General features: G+C 58.7%; 2 protein-coding genes across 9 annotated transcripts; both read left to right on the plus strand.

Annotated features, from left to right (window-relative positions):
* The first annotated feature begins 98 nt into the window (after positions 1–98).
* On the plus strand, positions 99–9,204 carry SLC39A3 (solute carrier family 39 member 3). 8 transcript variants are annotated; one of them, XM_080385483.1, is made up of 5 exons: positions 2,208–2,272; positions 2,989–3,080; positions 5,002–5,108; positions 5,189–5,506; positions 6,083–9,204. In XM_080385483.1, exons 4-5 carry the CDS (start codon positions 5,300–5,302, stop codon positions 6,821–6,823), a joined length of 948 nt encoding a protein of 315 aa, XP_080241609.1. In that variant the 5' UTR covers positions 2,208–2,272; positions 2,989–3,080; positions 5,002–5,108; positions 5,189–5,299; the 3' UTR covers positions 6,824–9,204. The 8 variants fall into 8 exon arrangements, with proteins under 8 accessions (XP_080241603.1, XP_080241605.1, XP_080241609.1 ...); XM_080385477.1 differs by lacking the exons at positions 2,208–2,272; positions 5,002–5,108 and adding an exon at positions 99–224 and having other exon boundaries at positions 5,157–5,506; XM_080385479.1 differs by lacking the exon at positions 5,002–5,108 and having other exon boundaries at positions 2,203–2,272; positions 2,889–3,080; positions 5,157–5,506.
* A 269-nt stretch (positions 9,205–9,473) lies between these two features.
* On the plus strand, positions 9,474–16,033 carry DIRAS1 (DIRAS family GTPase 1). Its single transcript, XM_080385491.1, has 2 exons — positions 9,474–11,531; positions 14,183–16,033. Exon 2 carries the CDS (start codon positions 14,207–14,209, stop codon positions 14,801–14,803), a length of 597 nt encoding a protein of 198 aa, XP_080241617.1. The 5' UTR covers positions 9,474–11,531; positions 14,183–14,206; the 3' UTR covers positions 14,804–16,033.
* Positions 16,034–16,070: the final 37 nt, after the last annotated feature.

Genomic DNA, 16,070 nt, shown 5'->3' on the forward strand with positions numbered 1-16,070 from the left:
CACTTCAAAGAAGTGTTCAAGTCCTACCTAACCCCCGTCCTGCCCCATTTAATCTTCCTGCCAGTTATGAGACGGTAGCATTTGAACACTCTGGAGATCACGGGATCTTCTTGCCTCCAGGAACAGGGTTTCTGTTGATTAGATTGACTGTGTTTCTCATTCAGGTCTGTAGCCACATTGCCAGCGTTGTTAATACACGGGAGTTTGGTGCTCGCCTCTCAAAGGTTAGTGTAAATGTGATGGGGGGGGGGGGCGGGGAGGGTGGGACTGGCCAGGAAGAACATGCCCATGGGCGACCACCCCTCTCATGAGCGTTTCCTGGTACACTTCTTGGGGTTCTTTCCCTGTCCTGACAAAAATTTGTCTAGTGTTTAGTAATTATGGCTATGTTGTTGGAATGATACAATCTGTGAACTAGTCAGGTGGACAGTAAGAAAGATACGATGTTTTTGGTGTTTAAAAGGTTTGGGGTTTTTTTCTTCTGCTTTTCTCATCTTTTATGCATGTAAGTAATCAGCCTGGTTGACTGTGCTAATGGTAGGAATAGAGGGTGCCTGAGTAGAGAGCAGAAGGAACAAAAATGCTGCTTGGATAGTAAAAAAAAAAATCAAGTGGTTGCTGGTTCAAGGTGGGGGCTTGGCGAGGAGCGGTTGTGCATCAGTGTGTAGCATGTGAGATGGAGGGAAAAGCTCCTGGAGCCAACTCGAGCGACCTGCAGCTTTCCACCCCTCTAATTACCCGTGTCGCTCCTTGGGCGAACAGAAAGCTCTGGCCAGTTCCCCTAGAAGTTGCTAGTTGAGGCCAGAGACTTCTCTATCGACCTGAGAATTGTTTTTTGAAGTAGTTTGATTGTGGTGGGGAAGGCGTGTTGGCGGCCTGACTGCTGGGCGAAAAACATCTGGTCTGAAGGTGGATAGGTGTGAGGTGGAAAATGCCCTTTCAGGAGACCTGGCGGTGTGAGTGAGCAGGTATATTTGGAGATTAATATCAAGAAAATTATTTGTAAATGCTCCATAAAGTAATATGTGGTTAATGTAACTTGTGAAGAATAAAATATTTGGACACTTTCTTTGTTATCCCTCTTGCCCAGATGACTGAAGCCAGACCTGTGTGCTTGGGGCTACACATTAGGCTGCAGTGCCTGCTTCCAGCGCCACCAACGCTGTTGCAGGGCCAGGGCTTTGCTCCCTTGGGGCCAGGGCTGCTGCGAGGCACAGCCCAGGGACAGGTTTTATCCACATCTCCCAATTTTATTTTTTTAATTGTTCTTTCCTGCTGAAATGCTCCTCCTGTTCTGCAGCACAGAAATGGGAACTCTTTCTTTCCATTTCTGCTTCCTCTGCTCCCTTGAAGTTATCTCCAGCTGTTTTTTTGTAACCTAGCAAAAGGTTTAGGCTGTAGGATAGTGTGGAAAGAAAAAACCAAGAATTTTCCAAAAGGAGGAAACCATAGGCATTTTTTTCCTCCCTTTTCAGATAATTTCAGTGCTGTTTCCTTTCATTACCCTCCTCATTCCTTTGTAGCTGTAGATCTTCCTGGCTTTTGATTGTTTCCTTTTTATACCATTTTAACTCTTTATATAATAGAGTTCAGCTCTGTGGGAGCAGTGCCCATGTAGGGCCGGGGCAGAAGGAGCAAGATGCTGGTTTCGGTGCCCGCAGCCCTGGGTAGCACCCACCCCGCTGTGCCTGTGGCTGAGCCCGAAGTGGAGAGCTGGCAGCCTTGCTTTTGTCAGGGCAGGTTTCCTTCCAGGCTCACACATTTCCCAGCTCCTCTAAGGAGTGTGCTGACAGAAAAAAAAAAAAAAAAAGATTTTTTTTTTTTTTTAGGTTTTGGTACATTTCAGCTCTCCCCGGAGCTTTCTGTAGCTAGCAATTTGTGCTCTTTTAACCGAATTTACATGATTTTTTTTCACTAAAAGCAGCGGGAACCTGAAGGAATAGGGGATGTAGGGCCCGAGGATGCTTTCCCGTGGCTGCGGGCCCGCCCCCGGACCCCGCCGTTTGCGCGGCGCTCAGCACCGCCCGCCCGGGACAGCGCTGCGAGGCCGGCGCTGCCCCGGAACCGCCGCCGCGGGCCGTGTTTCGCCCGGACCTTATTCCATGGCGCTCCCGAACGCCGAGGCGGGCTCTGGGATTGGCGTGGGTGGGTTGACGGGCGGCTCTCGCGGCCAACAGGAAGGCGTGCTGCCCGCGGTGGCCAATGGGAGGGCGTCGTGGGCGGGGGCGGTGTGTATGGGGTTGCCTGGACGGGCCGCGAGCGGAGCCGGCGTGTGAGTGGGGGGGCCGAGGGGAGGGGGCCGTTGCCGGGGTAACCGAGGGTGGCGGTTGGGGTGAGGGGAGGCCAGGGGCGGTTTTGTGAGGTAACCCCGGAGCCGGGGGGGCCGGGAGGCCTTGCGGCGGTAACGCCGGAGCTGGGGGGCTGTTGCTGAGGTACCTTGGGGGGTTTGAGGGGCAGGGTGATGGGGGGGCGGGAGGGTTCAGGTTCAGGCTGGGACCCCTCCCCACTCTGAGGGACGCCCCCTTGAGGGGCCCACCCCCTCTCCCAGAAGCCCTGTAGTGTGCCCCCCCCCCCCCCATCTCTGCACCCTTTTGTGGTGCTTAAGCAGGCTAAGCCTGCTCTGTGGCCTGGGAGGAGCCCTCCCCCTCTCCCTCAGGCCCCCCCGGCCCTCCTCCAGGCCCCCCCTCTCCCAGGTCACCAGGCCGATTTCCAGCGGTTTCAGGTGCTGGGACAAGTGTGGCTCTGGGGGAATCCGGCCTGGTTTCAGCGTCACATGCTGCCTTCGATGTGTTGGGGGTATCATGAGTGGGGTTTTTTGAACAGAAAACCCGAAATGTAAAGGATCACGCAGAAGGAAACCCTTTTTTTTGTTTGGTTTTATTCCCCAGAGGGCTGTCTTGCTTTACATAACATTTTCCATTACTTGAACATTTCACTACGGGCCACTAAGCCAAGCGGTACCTGTCTTGAGTCAGTTCTTTATCACAGAAGTTCACAGGCTGGTGAAATAGTCCAGACGTTGTCGGCACTGGCTCCTGAACGCCAGGCTGTCAGAAAGAGCCAGCGAAGAGAACCACAAGGTATTTCTTGTACTTACCACTTCATTTTTCGCTAAGCTGCTTTCCACCCCAGGTCAGGGGGCACTGGAGGGTGGCTGCTCCATCTGCTGTTGGGAGCTTGAGGCTTTATACTTTGTTGGGGGCTGTTGCTGGGTGAAAAAAAAGAAACAGAAAAAAAAAATTAAGTGAAGGGGTTTCTGAATTTCTGAGTGGAAGCCAGGCGTGTTCCAGAGGAGGTGTGAATTCTGGAAAAAAGGAGATTTTTCTTCCTCTCCTCTGTTCTGGGAGCTGTCTGGCTGCCTAATGCAGCAGGTGTGGGCGGTGCCGTCACACCCAGCAAGTGCAGTCGCAAGCTCTCATGATGTGCGATCGCAGGGCGTTGTCGCTAATGTTGTTTTCCAAGAGAATTTGTTTGAGAAACTTGGTATAACAACACACCGTCACCGTGCAAGGTGAAATCCTCGTCGTTCTGTTGATGCTGAAACTGCAGCGCGTGCTTTACAAAGGCAGTGTGACTCGTTAGCTGTGTCAGCACAGGGCTGATGAGCGTTGGCAGTCCTGGAGTCAACATCTCCGGAGAGGGAGCCTGCTGCCAGCTGCAGGGACAGACTCTGGACTTGTTCGGACCTGGCTGGTCTGCTGGGTTCACCAGGGAGCGAGTCAACCGCTGTCAGCTGAGCAGAGTTTTCTTCTGATGAACATCACTTCCCACAGATGAGAACCAGACCTGCTGCAGATGGCCTGACAGCCGTGACCTCTCTGTTCACTTCTGCTTGAGCTGAAACCTTTGAAAAAGGCTTTAAATTTCCATACAGAGTAGTCATTTAGTCTCCCACTTCCCTTTTAATCAAAGCACCATTTATGCAGCCCGCTGCGCAGAAATGGTGATAGTGATTAATCCTGTCAACCCTCGAGGGAGACATTAGCCTTGGGAATCTTGTGTATTAAAATTAATTTGCCGCTCCAACAAACAGGTATCCAGCCATTTACCTTGTGCATCACAGGTGTGGGTGTCAGCATGGCTGGAAGGATTTGGTGTTAGTTTGTTATGCCCAAAGCACACTGTAGCATCTTGTCGGCGCTCAGGGTGGACTGGCAGCCCTTAACCTGGGTGACCTGCAGGAGAACCTTCTCAAGGTGCTGTTGATTTGACTTTACAAGTCAGTTGGGTGCACGTGGTAAGTGAAATCCTCTGAGGTCCTGACTGTGCTGCTGCAAGAATGAGTGGTAGAGGAGGGACCTGTTCACATTTATGTATTTTTTATAAAGGGATTTAACATTGTTATTTTGTAAAATGAGTTTAGAAAAACAGGTTTCACTGTCACTGCACGTAGCCTGGAGGGAAACACTTTTACATTTCAAATTGAGCCAATTTTTGTGACCTAGGCAACTCAAATCTTGCATTTTTCTCCTATATGAAGCAACCTCTGTCTCCTCTTTTGTTGCACCCTATGGTCAATAGAGAACCTTGCAGCGAATTTCTCTGTAGGGTTTCTCTTTAGGGATGTGCCTATCGGTTAGCAATTGAAAATCCAACTGACTCCTGGTACAGACCAACTGACTGTAGAGGCTGTGACCCACTCAAGCGAGATGGTGACGGTGGCTGAGGAAACTGAGCAGGAGTGAAATCAGATAGTCTCGTTTCAAGGGTAGTACAAAAAACCCCATGTGTGAATGTTGAAGTGAGGTCGTTTAAGTTCATTTCTGGGTGACAGAAGCCACCAGCTCAAGTCCATATTCTTTTCTCCTGATTAAAAACCAAAGATTTGATCCTTTGGTTGGACTCAGGTGGATCTTATTGCAGGATGAAGTGTTTTGTCATAGTTTATAGGTTGGAAACGAAACCTCTAAAGCCTGAGGTTGTGCCTGTGTGGTATGGTCTGTGTAATTCTTACAAGCCTTTTAAGTTACTGTTTGCTGCAGTTAAATTTTTCCGTGCCAGTTTTTCTACCCGCTGTGTGTGAGGTGCTGCCACTGTCACCTCCACCCGTCACTTCTGGGGAGCTGATGGTTGTACAGAGGCTGGGATGCAAGGTGCTGTTCTGCATGGTATGTGCTTCTATATGAAAATATCTCTCGTCTGACTCCTGTCCACAGGTACTGAGCCCTAGGAGCACCTTTTCTTTCAGGTCTGTCTGTGCCATTGCCTGCTGATGTACCCGCTCTAACAGCAGGTGGAGGGACCCCCACCAGCTGCCATCTGCAGGACCCTTGGCAGGGAGCCTTCACCAGGAAGCACAATGAAGATCGTGGTGGCCAAAGTGCTGTGTCTGCTGGGCATCTGTGTCCTCATGCTGGCTGGGTCCCTCCTCCCCGTCAAGATAATTGAGGCCGATTATGAGAAAGCCTATCGGTCCAGGAAGGTCCTTGCCCTCTGCAATTCTTTTGGAGGAGGGGTCTTCCTGGCTACCTGCTTCAACACCTTGCTGCCTGCTGTGAGAGAAAAGGTAACTGCTCATGAGCCTCTTGCTTACGAACAGTTTTAATGAACCTCTGTCCCTGAGTATGTTAGGGACCCCTGTGCTGGGAGGGGACCGCCCTCCCCTCCCCTCCCCTGCCCTGCTGGAGCCCAGACCACTGCCCCTGTGGAAATGGGGGTGAGTGGTCCGTGTCTTGCCAGCGTGGCCCATGGGGCCTCCTCAGAAACGGCTGTGCTGTGCCTGGTGTTTCATCTCCTCACGGCAAGCTGCACCCACCTCCCGTTTGGCTACTGCTGACTGCGCATGTGGAGTAACAAGAGATTATTTTTTTTTGATGCAGAAGGAGGCTGAGCATCGCCTGGCATGTGAGGCTCAAAACTCCTGCCATTTAGCATGCGTTTAAAATGCTTTCGAACAGCCACGAACTTTCCACTGGAGGGCAAACAGGTCCCCTGTCTCTTACGCTGAGGCCTGAATACAAGGGTATTAAAGCATCGTGGATCAACTTAGTGTCCATTTTGAGTTGTGTGAACGCAATAGGAATATTTTGCTTTAGAGGGACAAAGGGGATTGATTCTCTGTGGGTTGTATGCTCTTTTCCAGCTTGACGAAGTTCTTAGGCAGGGGAACATGACCACAGACTACCCGGTGGCTGAGACCATCATGATGGTTGGCTTCTTTGTGACGGTCTTTGTGGAGCAGCTCGTCTTGACCTTCCAGAAGGAAAAGCCTTCCTTCATTGATTTGGAGACCTTCAATGCCGGTTCAGATGTGGGGAGCGACTCTGAATACGAGAGTCCCTTCATCGCATCTTCCCGAGGGCGCACGGTGTACAGTGAACATGGTCACCACTCCCACAGCCACGGCTTGAATATCCACGAGCTTTCCCGCTCCAGCCCCTTACGGCTCATCGGGCTGGTGTTTGCTTTGTGTACACACTCCATCTTTGAGGGACTGGCCCTGGGCTTGCAGGAGGAGGGCGGCAAAATCATGAGCTTGTTCCTAGGAGTTGCCATTCATGAGACACTGGTAGCAGTGGCATTGGGCATCAGCATGGCCAAGACCTCGTTGCCACTGAAGGATGCCGTGAAGATGGCTGTGACAGTAAGCCTGATGATTCCTCTGGGCATTAGCATCGGGATGGGGATTGAGAGCACCCAAAATGCAGCCAGCAGCATTACTTCCCTGCTCCTGCAAGGCATCGCAGGGGGCACTTTCTTGTTCATTACCTTCTTTGAAATCCTTGCAAAGGAGCTGGAAGACAAGAATGACCGTCTCTTGAAGGTTCTTTTCCTGGTGCTGGGCTACACGGCTCTGGCTGGGCTGGTCTTCTTCAAGTGGTGAACAGGAGAGCGATGGGAAGCAAACCTCACCTCCTTCCCTTGCAAACAGCGCTGGAAATGAGCTGCCTCTTCAGCCAAGGGGGATGCTGAAGTTCTACAGCCCAGTGAAACATCATGGTCCAGGTGGTATTTCCATATTGACCTGAAGAAGGAGAATTTTCCTGTGTGCTTAGAGGGAGATAAAAACGAGGAGTGTCCCAGTGTAGGTGTCGCAAGGTATTGTCCCTGCCCGTTGGATCTGCAGGCGCAGCAGCTTGTGCGGAGATTAGTCGACGCAAACATTAAGAATCTGGCTCTGAGGCTGCCTTCAAAGAAGCTCAGCAAGCATGTGGTTTCCTGTTCATCTGCACAGCCCCCTCCCTCCCTCCCCTCATACTCACTGCAGAGACTGTGGCTCAGAGTCTGGCTTCCTTCGCTCTCAGGCTCCCAGAAGGTGAGAAACAATAACAGAAACAAAGTCAAAAGCAGGTGGGATCAGGGATTGCACAGCTGCACTAAGCTGCTTTTGCTAGCTTAGTTTTGAGCAAAACCTGGTTGTAATAGCTCCCAAAAATAACATCCCTTCTGGGTCTGTTGGAGTGTCTGGTGCCACAGCTTCCCCCCGCTGCCGAGCAGAGCTGCCATTTTAACCCACAAGCAGCTCTGGGAGCTTTTGTTTCTCAGTGATTAACAGCAGCAACGAGGCTGGGCCGGGCCCCTGTCCCAGGCTTGGTTCTCTGCATCTCATCCATATGTTGAGCATTCCCTAAAGAAAACCTCCAGCAGCGTGTTAATGCATCGTTTAAAAATCCTCACGTCCCTGCCTGAAGGCCCTTCCGCAGCGCTTGCAGAGCCTGGGATCCATTAGTTTGTAAGAAACGGGCAGCAGCAATTTTCAGCATTAATATTTTAGGGCAGGTGCTTGTGTTTTAAATGGTTTGCAGTGAAACGGGTTTAGCAGTCCCTCTCAGGGCTGCTCCCAGAGCCGCCGCACTCGCTGTCGGCAGCGCTGCTTACGGAGGCTCGGCATGGCACTTGATCTGTGTTTTCAAAGGAGAGAAATCTCTTCCCTGGGGTTTTATGAGGTTGTGGAAGGGCTGATTAGAGCTGCTTGCAATCTGACTGCACATGAGCAGATCTCTCCATGTCTCCAGAGTGTGGCCCCTGGGGAAGCTCAGCCCGCCCTGGATCCTGTTGTGATCCTTTGGATTTACCCTCCCAGGCGAGGAGCTTGGATCAGAGGCTGGAGCCAGGAACCTGCCCTCCCCGATGCCTCCTGCCAGCCTCTTGCAGGGGATGCATTTTAATTAGATGTAGTCTTCGCTGCTGCGGCAGCTTCCACAGGCAAGAGGAAAGCTTTTGGAAGCGCTGATGGAATTATAACGATGTAGAGCGGGATTAGCCGTGGTGCAGTCCCTGTTAGCATGATCCAAAGTGGGAAGAAGGATGGGTGAGACTGTGAAGCAGCATCTTGGAGCCAGTGGTTGGCACAGCTGCAGCATATGGAGGCTGATGAGGATCATCCAACAGTTCCTGGTGCTCGCTATTTTATTTGCTGCAACATACCAAAGTCAATTAATCTTGCTTAGAAAAACCTGGAGTGGAAGGAGGGGGTGGGAGGGTTATTTTAGGCCTCAGATGACACAAATTAGCAGGGCCTGATGAGAATGTAATTTGCCTCGACGTGGTAAACCTCTGTGTGTTATTTAGCTTTGCACAGGCAGCTCATGCAGGGCAACGTGGCTCCCATCGGGTGTTTTTCCATGCTGGTGGTTGTCCCAGGGAGGTGGGATGGCACCAAGTGTCCCTTTCCAGGCACAGCCCCCGTGTTCCTGCCTGTGGCTCTTGGTTTCTTCAGCCCACATGCTTTTTTTGTAGGTGTTTTTCCTGGTATTTGGGTAAATGTGAGCACTGGGCAAAGGCAGGGCCCTGAGGTCATGGTGGATCCTGCAGCCTCGTCCCCCATCTCATCTTCCTCATCCTTCCTCCCACCTGGCCCCCATCTGCAACGCAGGGGCTGATGTCCTGAAGCCAAGGGAAGCTGTTGATGCAAGGAGATTTCTTAACCAGTGCCCGAGAGATCAGTGGGGATCTGCTAACGTGAGCAGGGGTCAGGGATCTGTCTGTGCTCAGCCTGACAGCAGGGTGGGCAGGATGGAGCCTCCGTTTTACACCCTCTCTTCTTTCTGCTGGTGGCACTGGGCATCAGGGCTGCCCAGGGGAGCAGGGAGGGGGGCTATGAAGTGCCATGAGACACTGAACTGTCACCGGAGCTGTGCTCCCTGGTGCCTGGCGAGGGTTTATTCACTGGTGAGCGGCAGAGCCCAGCGCTCTGGGGTTGGTTTGGGAGCGGTGAAGGATGAGCCCTATCTGCTGCTCCCAATAAAGGCTCTGCCCTTCTCCCTTTTGTGTCACTGGTTTATCCGGAGCCCCCCAGTCGCTCCGCTGGCTGCTCCGTGTCCACCTCTATGCACATGCCCATCCCCAGGGTGGGCTGAGCACACCCCCCCCCCCCCCCCCAGGAGGCAAACGCCACCGAGGGGACCAGGTGGGTGGCAGCGTGGGGCTGCCGGTCAGACCCCCACGGAGCTGTGCTGAGCTCAGAGGGGGAGCACAGGGGCAGGACCCTACAGGACCTGACTCCCCCACACACACACACACACATACATCTTCTCCCAGCCCACAGCCCCCTCAGCACGATTGAGCCCCGTGTGTGCAGCTGGCAGCGTCCCCGTTGCGTGAGGCTTGGCAGGGAGCTGGGGCCTGAATGAAACGGAGGAGGAGCTGCAGCTAAAATCATCAAGGGAGCTCATTCATTTCCTCTAACGAGTAGTATTGGTCCAGCTTTATAATAACGCTGCGGGGAGGGGGGGCACCCAACAGCGTGGCTCTTCGTTGGGAGGGGACTGTGGCTGCCCCTCGGCCCTGTCCCCGAGGGGGAAGGCTGGTGTGTCCCCCACGGGGACCTGGGGCACAGGCAGCCGCGGTCCCCCCCCGCACCCGGCAGCGCTCCTCAATGGGATGCGTGTTGACAGCGCGTGGGTGCCGCCATGGCCCCGCGCTCTGCCGGCAGCTATTAATAGCAGCTGCGGATTTTAATTGCTGCTGCTCAGGAGTGAGTGTGAGTCACGCGGCCCAGTGGCCCTGGTCCCCAGCGCTGGCAGACCCCAACCTTGCCAGGGACCTTCTAGTTGCCCCAAGCCCTGTCCCAGTGCCAGGGTGGGGACCTGGCTGTCCTCTGGCAGCAGAGCCCCGTGGCTCTCAGGGGGCTGCACCCCGGCTGTGGGACCCTCAGAGCACCGGGAGGGGACTGCCGCCCAGGGCCCCCCAGTGTGTCCCCGTGCAAGGGGGGCTGTGGTCCCCAGACAGGGCCCTGCTGGGATTTGGGGGCTCCTGACCCCGTGCCTGGGGAGGGGACGCTGTGGTTGGTGACAGATCCCCTGTAGTGCCACCATGCACGCGTGTGTTTGTGCACCGGCTCCCAGTCCTGTGCTGGTGTGGCACGGTGGCAGCACAGACAGCTGTGTCCTCAAAGCCCAACCCCGCTCCCCAGGCCACCCCCAACTGCCACTGCCCGCGCCCTGCCAGCCTGGGGTGTCACATCCCTTTGTGTCCTGTCTGTGTGTCCCCATATCCCCTGTCACCCCATCTGTGGAGGTCTGTCCCCAGTCGCATGTCCCTGGCTGCGCATCCGTGTCCCTCCTTATGTGTGCCCATGTCCGCCCCTGTGCCCGTGTCTATGCGTGGTCCCTGTCCATGTGTCCCTGTCTGTGCAGCCCCATCCTCATGTGTCCGTGTTCCCATCCCTGTCTGTGTCCCCATCCCTGCCTGTCCCTGTCTGTGTTTCCCCAACCCCATCCATGTGTCCTCATCCCCATGTGTCCCTGCCTGTCCCCATCCCTGTCTGTGTCCCCATCCCTGCTCATATGTCCACAGGCCTGTGTGTCCCTCTCCATGTGTCCCCAGCCCTATCTGCGTGCCCCTGTCTGTCTGCTGTCCTCATCCATGTCCATGTGTCCCCATCCCTGTGTGCCCATCTGTGTATCTCCATCCCTGCCCGTGTGTCCACATCCTTGGGTGTCCCCATCCCTGTCCATGTGTCCCCATCTCCAAGTGTCTCCATCCCTGAGTGTCTCTATCCCCATCCCAGTGTCTCCATCCTCTTTTGAGTGTCCCCATTCCCGTGGGTCCCCATCCCTGTCCATGTGTCCACATCTCCGGGTGTCCCCATCCCTGTCCGTGTGTCCGCATCCTTGGGTGTCCCCATCCCTGTCCCATGTGTCCCCATCTCCGGGTGTCCCCATCCCCGGGTGTCCCCATTGCCAAGTGTCCCGATCCCTGTCCATGTGTCCCCATCTCCGGGTGTCCCCATCCCTGTTCGGGTGTCCCCGTCCCCGGCTGCCTCCAGCCGTGCAGCCCCGCCGCGCCTGTCCCGGTCCCGCCTGCCCCCGCCGGGGCCGGAGCCGCTTGGGGCTGGGCCCGGGGGTCCGGCGGCCCCGGGCGGGGCGGGCGCGGCGGGCGGGGCCGGCGGCGGGGCGGGATCGGCTCTGCGGCGGCCGCACCGCACCGAGCCGAGCCCAGCCGAGCCCAGCCGAGCCGAGCCCAGCCGAGCCCCGCCGCCCCGGCCCGAGCCCCGCCGCCCCGGCCCGAGCCCCGCCGCGCCGGGAGCGCCCCGGGCCGCGCCATGCGCTGAGGCCGCCGCAGCCAAGGGCGGATCCCGGCAGCACACGGTGAGGCGGCGGCAACCGCAATGCGACCGGCGCGGCGGGGCCGGGGGGGACCGGGGAGGCACCGGGGGATGGCCCCGGGCAAGGGCATGCACGGCTGGGGAGCGGGGCCGGGACCCCGGCCCGCCGCGGTGGGGCACTGCTCCCTGCCCGCGCCCTCCATGCTGCATCCCAGCATCTCTGCATCCTGCCCCTCCATCCTGCCCCAGCCCCTCCGCCGTGCCCTGCATCCTGCCCCTGCCCCTCCATCGTGCCCCTGCATCCTGCTCCTCCATCCTGCCCCTGCATCCTACCCCTCTATCCTGCCCCTGCATCGTGCCCCTCCATCCTGCATCCTGCCCCTGCTCCTCCGCTGTGCCCCTCCGTCGTGCCCCTCCATCCTGCCCCTGCCCCTACATCCTACTGCATCGTGCCCCTCCATCCTGCCCCTGCATCCTGCCCCTGCCCCTCTATTCTGCCCCTGCCCCTGCATCCTGCCCCACCATCCTGCCCCTGTCCCTGGCTGCCATCTTCTGCCTCTGCCCTCCACCCTGCGCATCCAACCTGCCCCTCCCTCCATCCTGCCCCTTCTCCCGCCCCTTCTCCTGCCCCTCCACCTCCATCCTGCCCCTGCTCTCCATCATGCCAACCTCCAGACCCCTACACCGGCTGTTTGTCTCCCCCAGTGCTAGGGCTCCACCTGGGAGGGCGCTGGGGGATGCTGGAGGGGTACAGAGCCCCCCGGCAGGATCAGGCCCGGGCTGTGCCCCAGGCTGGCAGGTGGCTCCATCACCAGAAGCCGTGGGGAGGCTGTGCCCTGGACCCGCAGGCACCGAGGGCTGTTGGGGGTTGGGGTGGTGCTGGGCACCCCCAGGTGCTGCAAAGGCTCGGGCAGCCCAGCCCCTCAGCCTCGGTGCCCCACACCATGGCCACAAGGTCTGGGGTGCTTTGGGCTGCACCGCGGGCGGGTGGCGTGGGTGGCACAAGTGGGTGGCACGGGCAGGGCCATCACCAGCCCCAGCCAAGGTTTGATGTTCCCAAACCCCAGCTCAGCCATGACCCCTGTTCCATCCCCAGCCCCCGTGTGCCAGTGACGTTTCCAACGTGGTGGCACCCAAGGGACGTTTTTCTGCCCTGCACCCAGGGACCCTGCCATGGGACCAGTCCTTGGGTGCCCGAGGCCATGGTGATGGGCTTCTTCTCCAGCTCCCAGCCTCTGGCTCACCAGGCTCTCCAGGCACCAGCCTTTGCCAGGGCGTCGGGACTGTTGCAGCAGCAGGACCCACCAGTGCTGCGGGATGGGGACGCAGCGGCCGTGGGAAGGGGCTGGTTCCCCCGGTGGTGCCCGCGGATGGAGCAACTGCGGTGCTGGGGGCGGCTGCCAGTGTGGGGCTCCCCGAGGTGCTTTGCTGTCCCCCCCTTCCAGGCCTGTTGGTCCCTGAATTGAGGTGGAGGGTGGCAGGAGCTGGGGACAGACCTGCCCTCCCCCCAGCACCTGCCCGAAGCAGCACCCAGGGGTCCTTTCCCTCCCCTCCCACCCCATTATCATTGTCGGTAGGACACCTTCGGAACCCGGTCCCACGGCAGGTTTAACGGCCCCGAGGCTCTGTGCTGCTCCGTGGGCACCAGGGATGCCCCATGGGGGAGAGCTGGTGCTGCCGTTCCTGTGCTGCAGCAGGGAAACTAAGGCAGAGCCTGGCCGAGGCGATGCTCAGCGTCGGCAGCTCTTTGTGCCCCCTCATGTCACACCCTGGGGCTGCATCACTCGGGGCAGGGGGGGGGGAGGGGGCACAAGTGAGGAGGACCCTGCCTGGGCCCGTCCTTACCCTGCAAGTGGGCGTTGAGGTTTGGCAGCGTGAGGGTGGCCGTGGGGGTCTCTGAGGCTGCAGGCCACACACCCACAGCCACACCACACTCCCCCTGTCCGGTGCCCACATCTCTCCACTCCTCACTGCATCCCCGGGGTGGGAGCGGAGCAGAGGGGTGGCACGGCACAGGGTGGCACGGCACGGGAAAGGAGGAGGTGACACGGGGTGGCACGGCACAAGGCGGATGGCATGGGAGAGGATGGGGTGGCACAGTATGGGGTGGCAGGGGGTGACACGGGGTGGGCAGGGCATGGTGTGGGGTGACAGGGCACCGGGCAGCGCAGCAGGCGCCAAGGTCTCTGTACTTGGCAGCTGCAGCAGCCACATGTGGGAGAGCCGGAGAGGCCAGTCGGGGGCTCTGGGTACCACCGGGTCCTCACTGAGCTGCCGCAGCCAGGAGTATGGGGGTCCTGTGGGTGCCCGGCATGTGTCCCCCCACCACAGCGCACTGCCCCGGCAGCCTGGGCCACAGCTGCTGTGCCGATGGCCGTGGCTCTGCCATATGGCCACAGCGGGTGGCTGGTAAAAATAGCGAATGTTGCTGCACCCCAGGCAGGTGGCGAGCGCTGTCCTGCCCTGGCTGCCTGGCAAGGGCACCTCAAGGGCACGGAGGGGCCAGGACCCCCTGGTTGTGTTGGCCCCCCTAGCTGTGTTGGCCTGTTTGGAGCAGGGGGGGCTGTGTCTCAAAGGGGGCTGTCAGCTGGGGTTGGGGGGGGGCTGCCCCATTCTCCCCCTAGACTGGTACCTGGGGGATCTACCCTGAAGCCCCCCCTCACAGTGTGACCCCTCCTGCCCTTTCCCTTGCAGTGGCAGCAGCATCTCCAGGGCAAGATGCCGGAGCAGAGCAACGACTACCGCGTGGTGGTGTTCGGCGCCGGCGGCGTGGGCAAGAGCTCGCTGGTGCTGCGCTTCGTGAAGGGGACCTTCCGCGACACCTACATCCCCACCATCGAGGACACCTACCGCCAGGTCATCAGCTGCGACAAGAGCGTCTGCACCCTGCAGATCACCGACACCACGGGCAGCCACCAGTTCCCAGCCATGCAGCGCCTCTCCATCTCCAAGGGCCATGCCTTCATCCTGGTCTTCTCCGTCACCAGCAAGCAGTCCCTGGAGGAGCTGAAGCCCATCTACCAGCAGATCGTGCAGATCAAGGGCAGCGTGGAGAGCATCCCCATCATGCTGGTGGGCAACAAGTGTGATGAGACCCAGCGGGAGGTGGAGAGCAGGGAGGGGGAGGCCATGGCCAAGGAGTGGAAATGCGCCTTCATGGAGACCTCCGCCAAGATGAACTACAATGTCAAGGAGCTATTCCAGGAGCTGCTGAACCTGGAGAAGAGGAGGAACGTAAGCCTCACCATTGACGGGAAGCGCTCCAGCAAGCAGAAGAGGACAGACAAAATCAAGGGGAAGTGCAGCGTCATGTAGAGCCCTGGACTGACCCGCACCCCCCTCCAGTCCCCCCCTCCCCCCCTGGACATGGCATCTCAGCGGGGCCGTCCCCTCGTCCTCCGTGCCATCACAGTGACTGCGCGGGGACGCGCCGGCGGCGTGGGCTGCGCTCACCCCAGGTCTGGGGGCGAAGACGGGGCGTCCCGCTGAGCCGAGGGATGTTCCACCACCCGGCGCTCGGCACACCAGGACTGGGGACACGCGGCCGGGCACCACCGGGGAGCACAGGGACGCTCGCACCCCTCCATGCTCTGCGGCACAATGGGTGGCACCGGCCGGTCCCCGTCCCCTCCCCGGTGGGGGACCCCATGTCGGTCCTCGGGGGTGGGAAGGACAGTGCAACATGGGGGTGTCAGTGTCACCCTTGGGGACAGTCACACGCGTCCCAGGCCCTCCCAGTGCCCCCAGCCCCACGCCATAGTGCTCTGCTTCTGTAGGCAGAGACCTGGGGCAGCAGCAGCCCCTGCGCGGTGCCCACCGCCCCCGAGTCCCCAGTCTCATCCCAGCACTGCAACCCCTCCTGCCCCCAAGCCCCCAGCCCCATCCCGGCACCATGTCCCCTTGTGTCCCTGAGCCCCCACCCTGTGCCGGTGCCGCAGCCCGGAGCCGCCAGCCCAAGCACAAAGCATCGGGTCCCAGGGAGGTCCTGACCCAGCACAATCCTGGTGAGCTCTGGAGGGAGACCCCCGGCCCCACCGCCAGCCGGGCCCCCCACCACCCCCTGCTACCCCCTTCCCATGCAGGATGAGCCCCACTGGGCCGCAATGCCACAGTGATGGGCATTGCTGCTCCCCACCGCAGTGCCCTGCTGGCAGTCAGTGTCCCCCCCACTCCTGCAAAGTCCTTGCTGTGAGGTGGCCTGGCCCCACACCCTGGGGACCCCCAACCCCCCCCAGCTCTGGCGCAGCCCTGCTTGTTCCCCCATGGCCGGAGCGGGGTCCCCCCCACGCTGTCACCAGCCCCTCGTCCCAGCGAGGTTTGTCCCCTCACTCCGGCCCCGGGGCCCCTGGGGCTGTCCCCAAGGGGGTGTCCCCAAGGGGGTGTCTCCGAGGGGGTGTCCTCGGGCAGGCTGGGCCCCCTTGCTGCACCCAGCTCCCTACCCCCCGGCTTTTTACAACATGACCCAAGCACCCAGGGGACAAGGTGACGTTACGATGTAGCCTTTATTCTAGAAATAGTCTTCCTTCAATAAAGAGATGAGAAATGCTGCTGCGTCCCCACCGAGCAGCACCTGGCCGGGGGT

The sequence above is a fragment of the Falco punctatus genome, assembly GCF_963210335.1.
Source record: "Falco punctatus genome assembly, chromosome: 4".
Classification (NCBI taxonomy): domain Eukaryota; kingdom Metazoa; phylum Chordata; class Aves; order Falconiformes; family Falconidae; genus Falco; species Falco punctatus.

Excerpts from the sequence above, each read along its gene's own strand:
- SLC39A3 (XM_080385477.1), top strand. The coding sequence starts at position 5,300 with ATGAAGATCGTGGTGGCCAAAGTGCTGTGTCTGCTGGGCATCTGTGTC. Across the intron at positions 5,507-6,082 it reads TGCCTGCTGTGAGAGAAAAG|CTTGACGAAGTTCTTAGGCA; the intron begins GTAACTGCTCAT and ends GCTCTTTTCCAG.
- DIRAS1 (XM_080385491.1), top strand. The coding sequence starts at position 14,207 with ATGCCGGAGCAGAGCAACGACTACCGCGTGGTGGTGTTCGGCGCCGGC.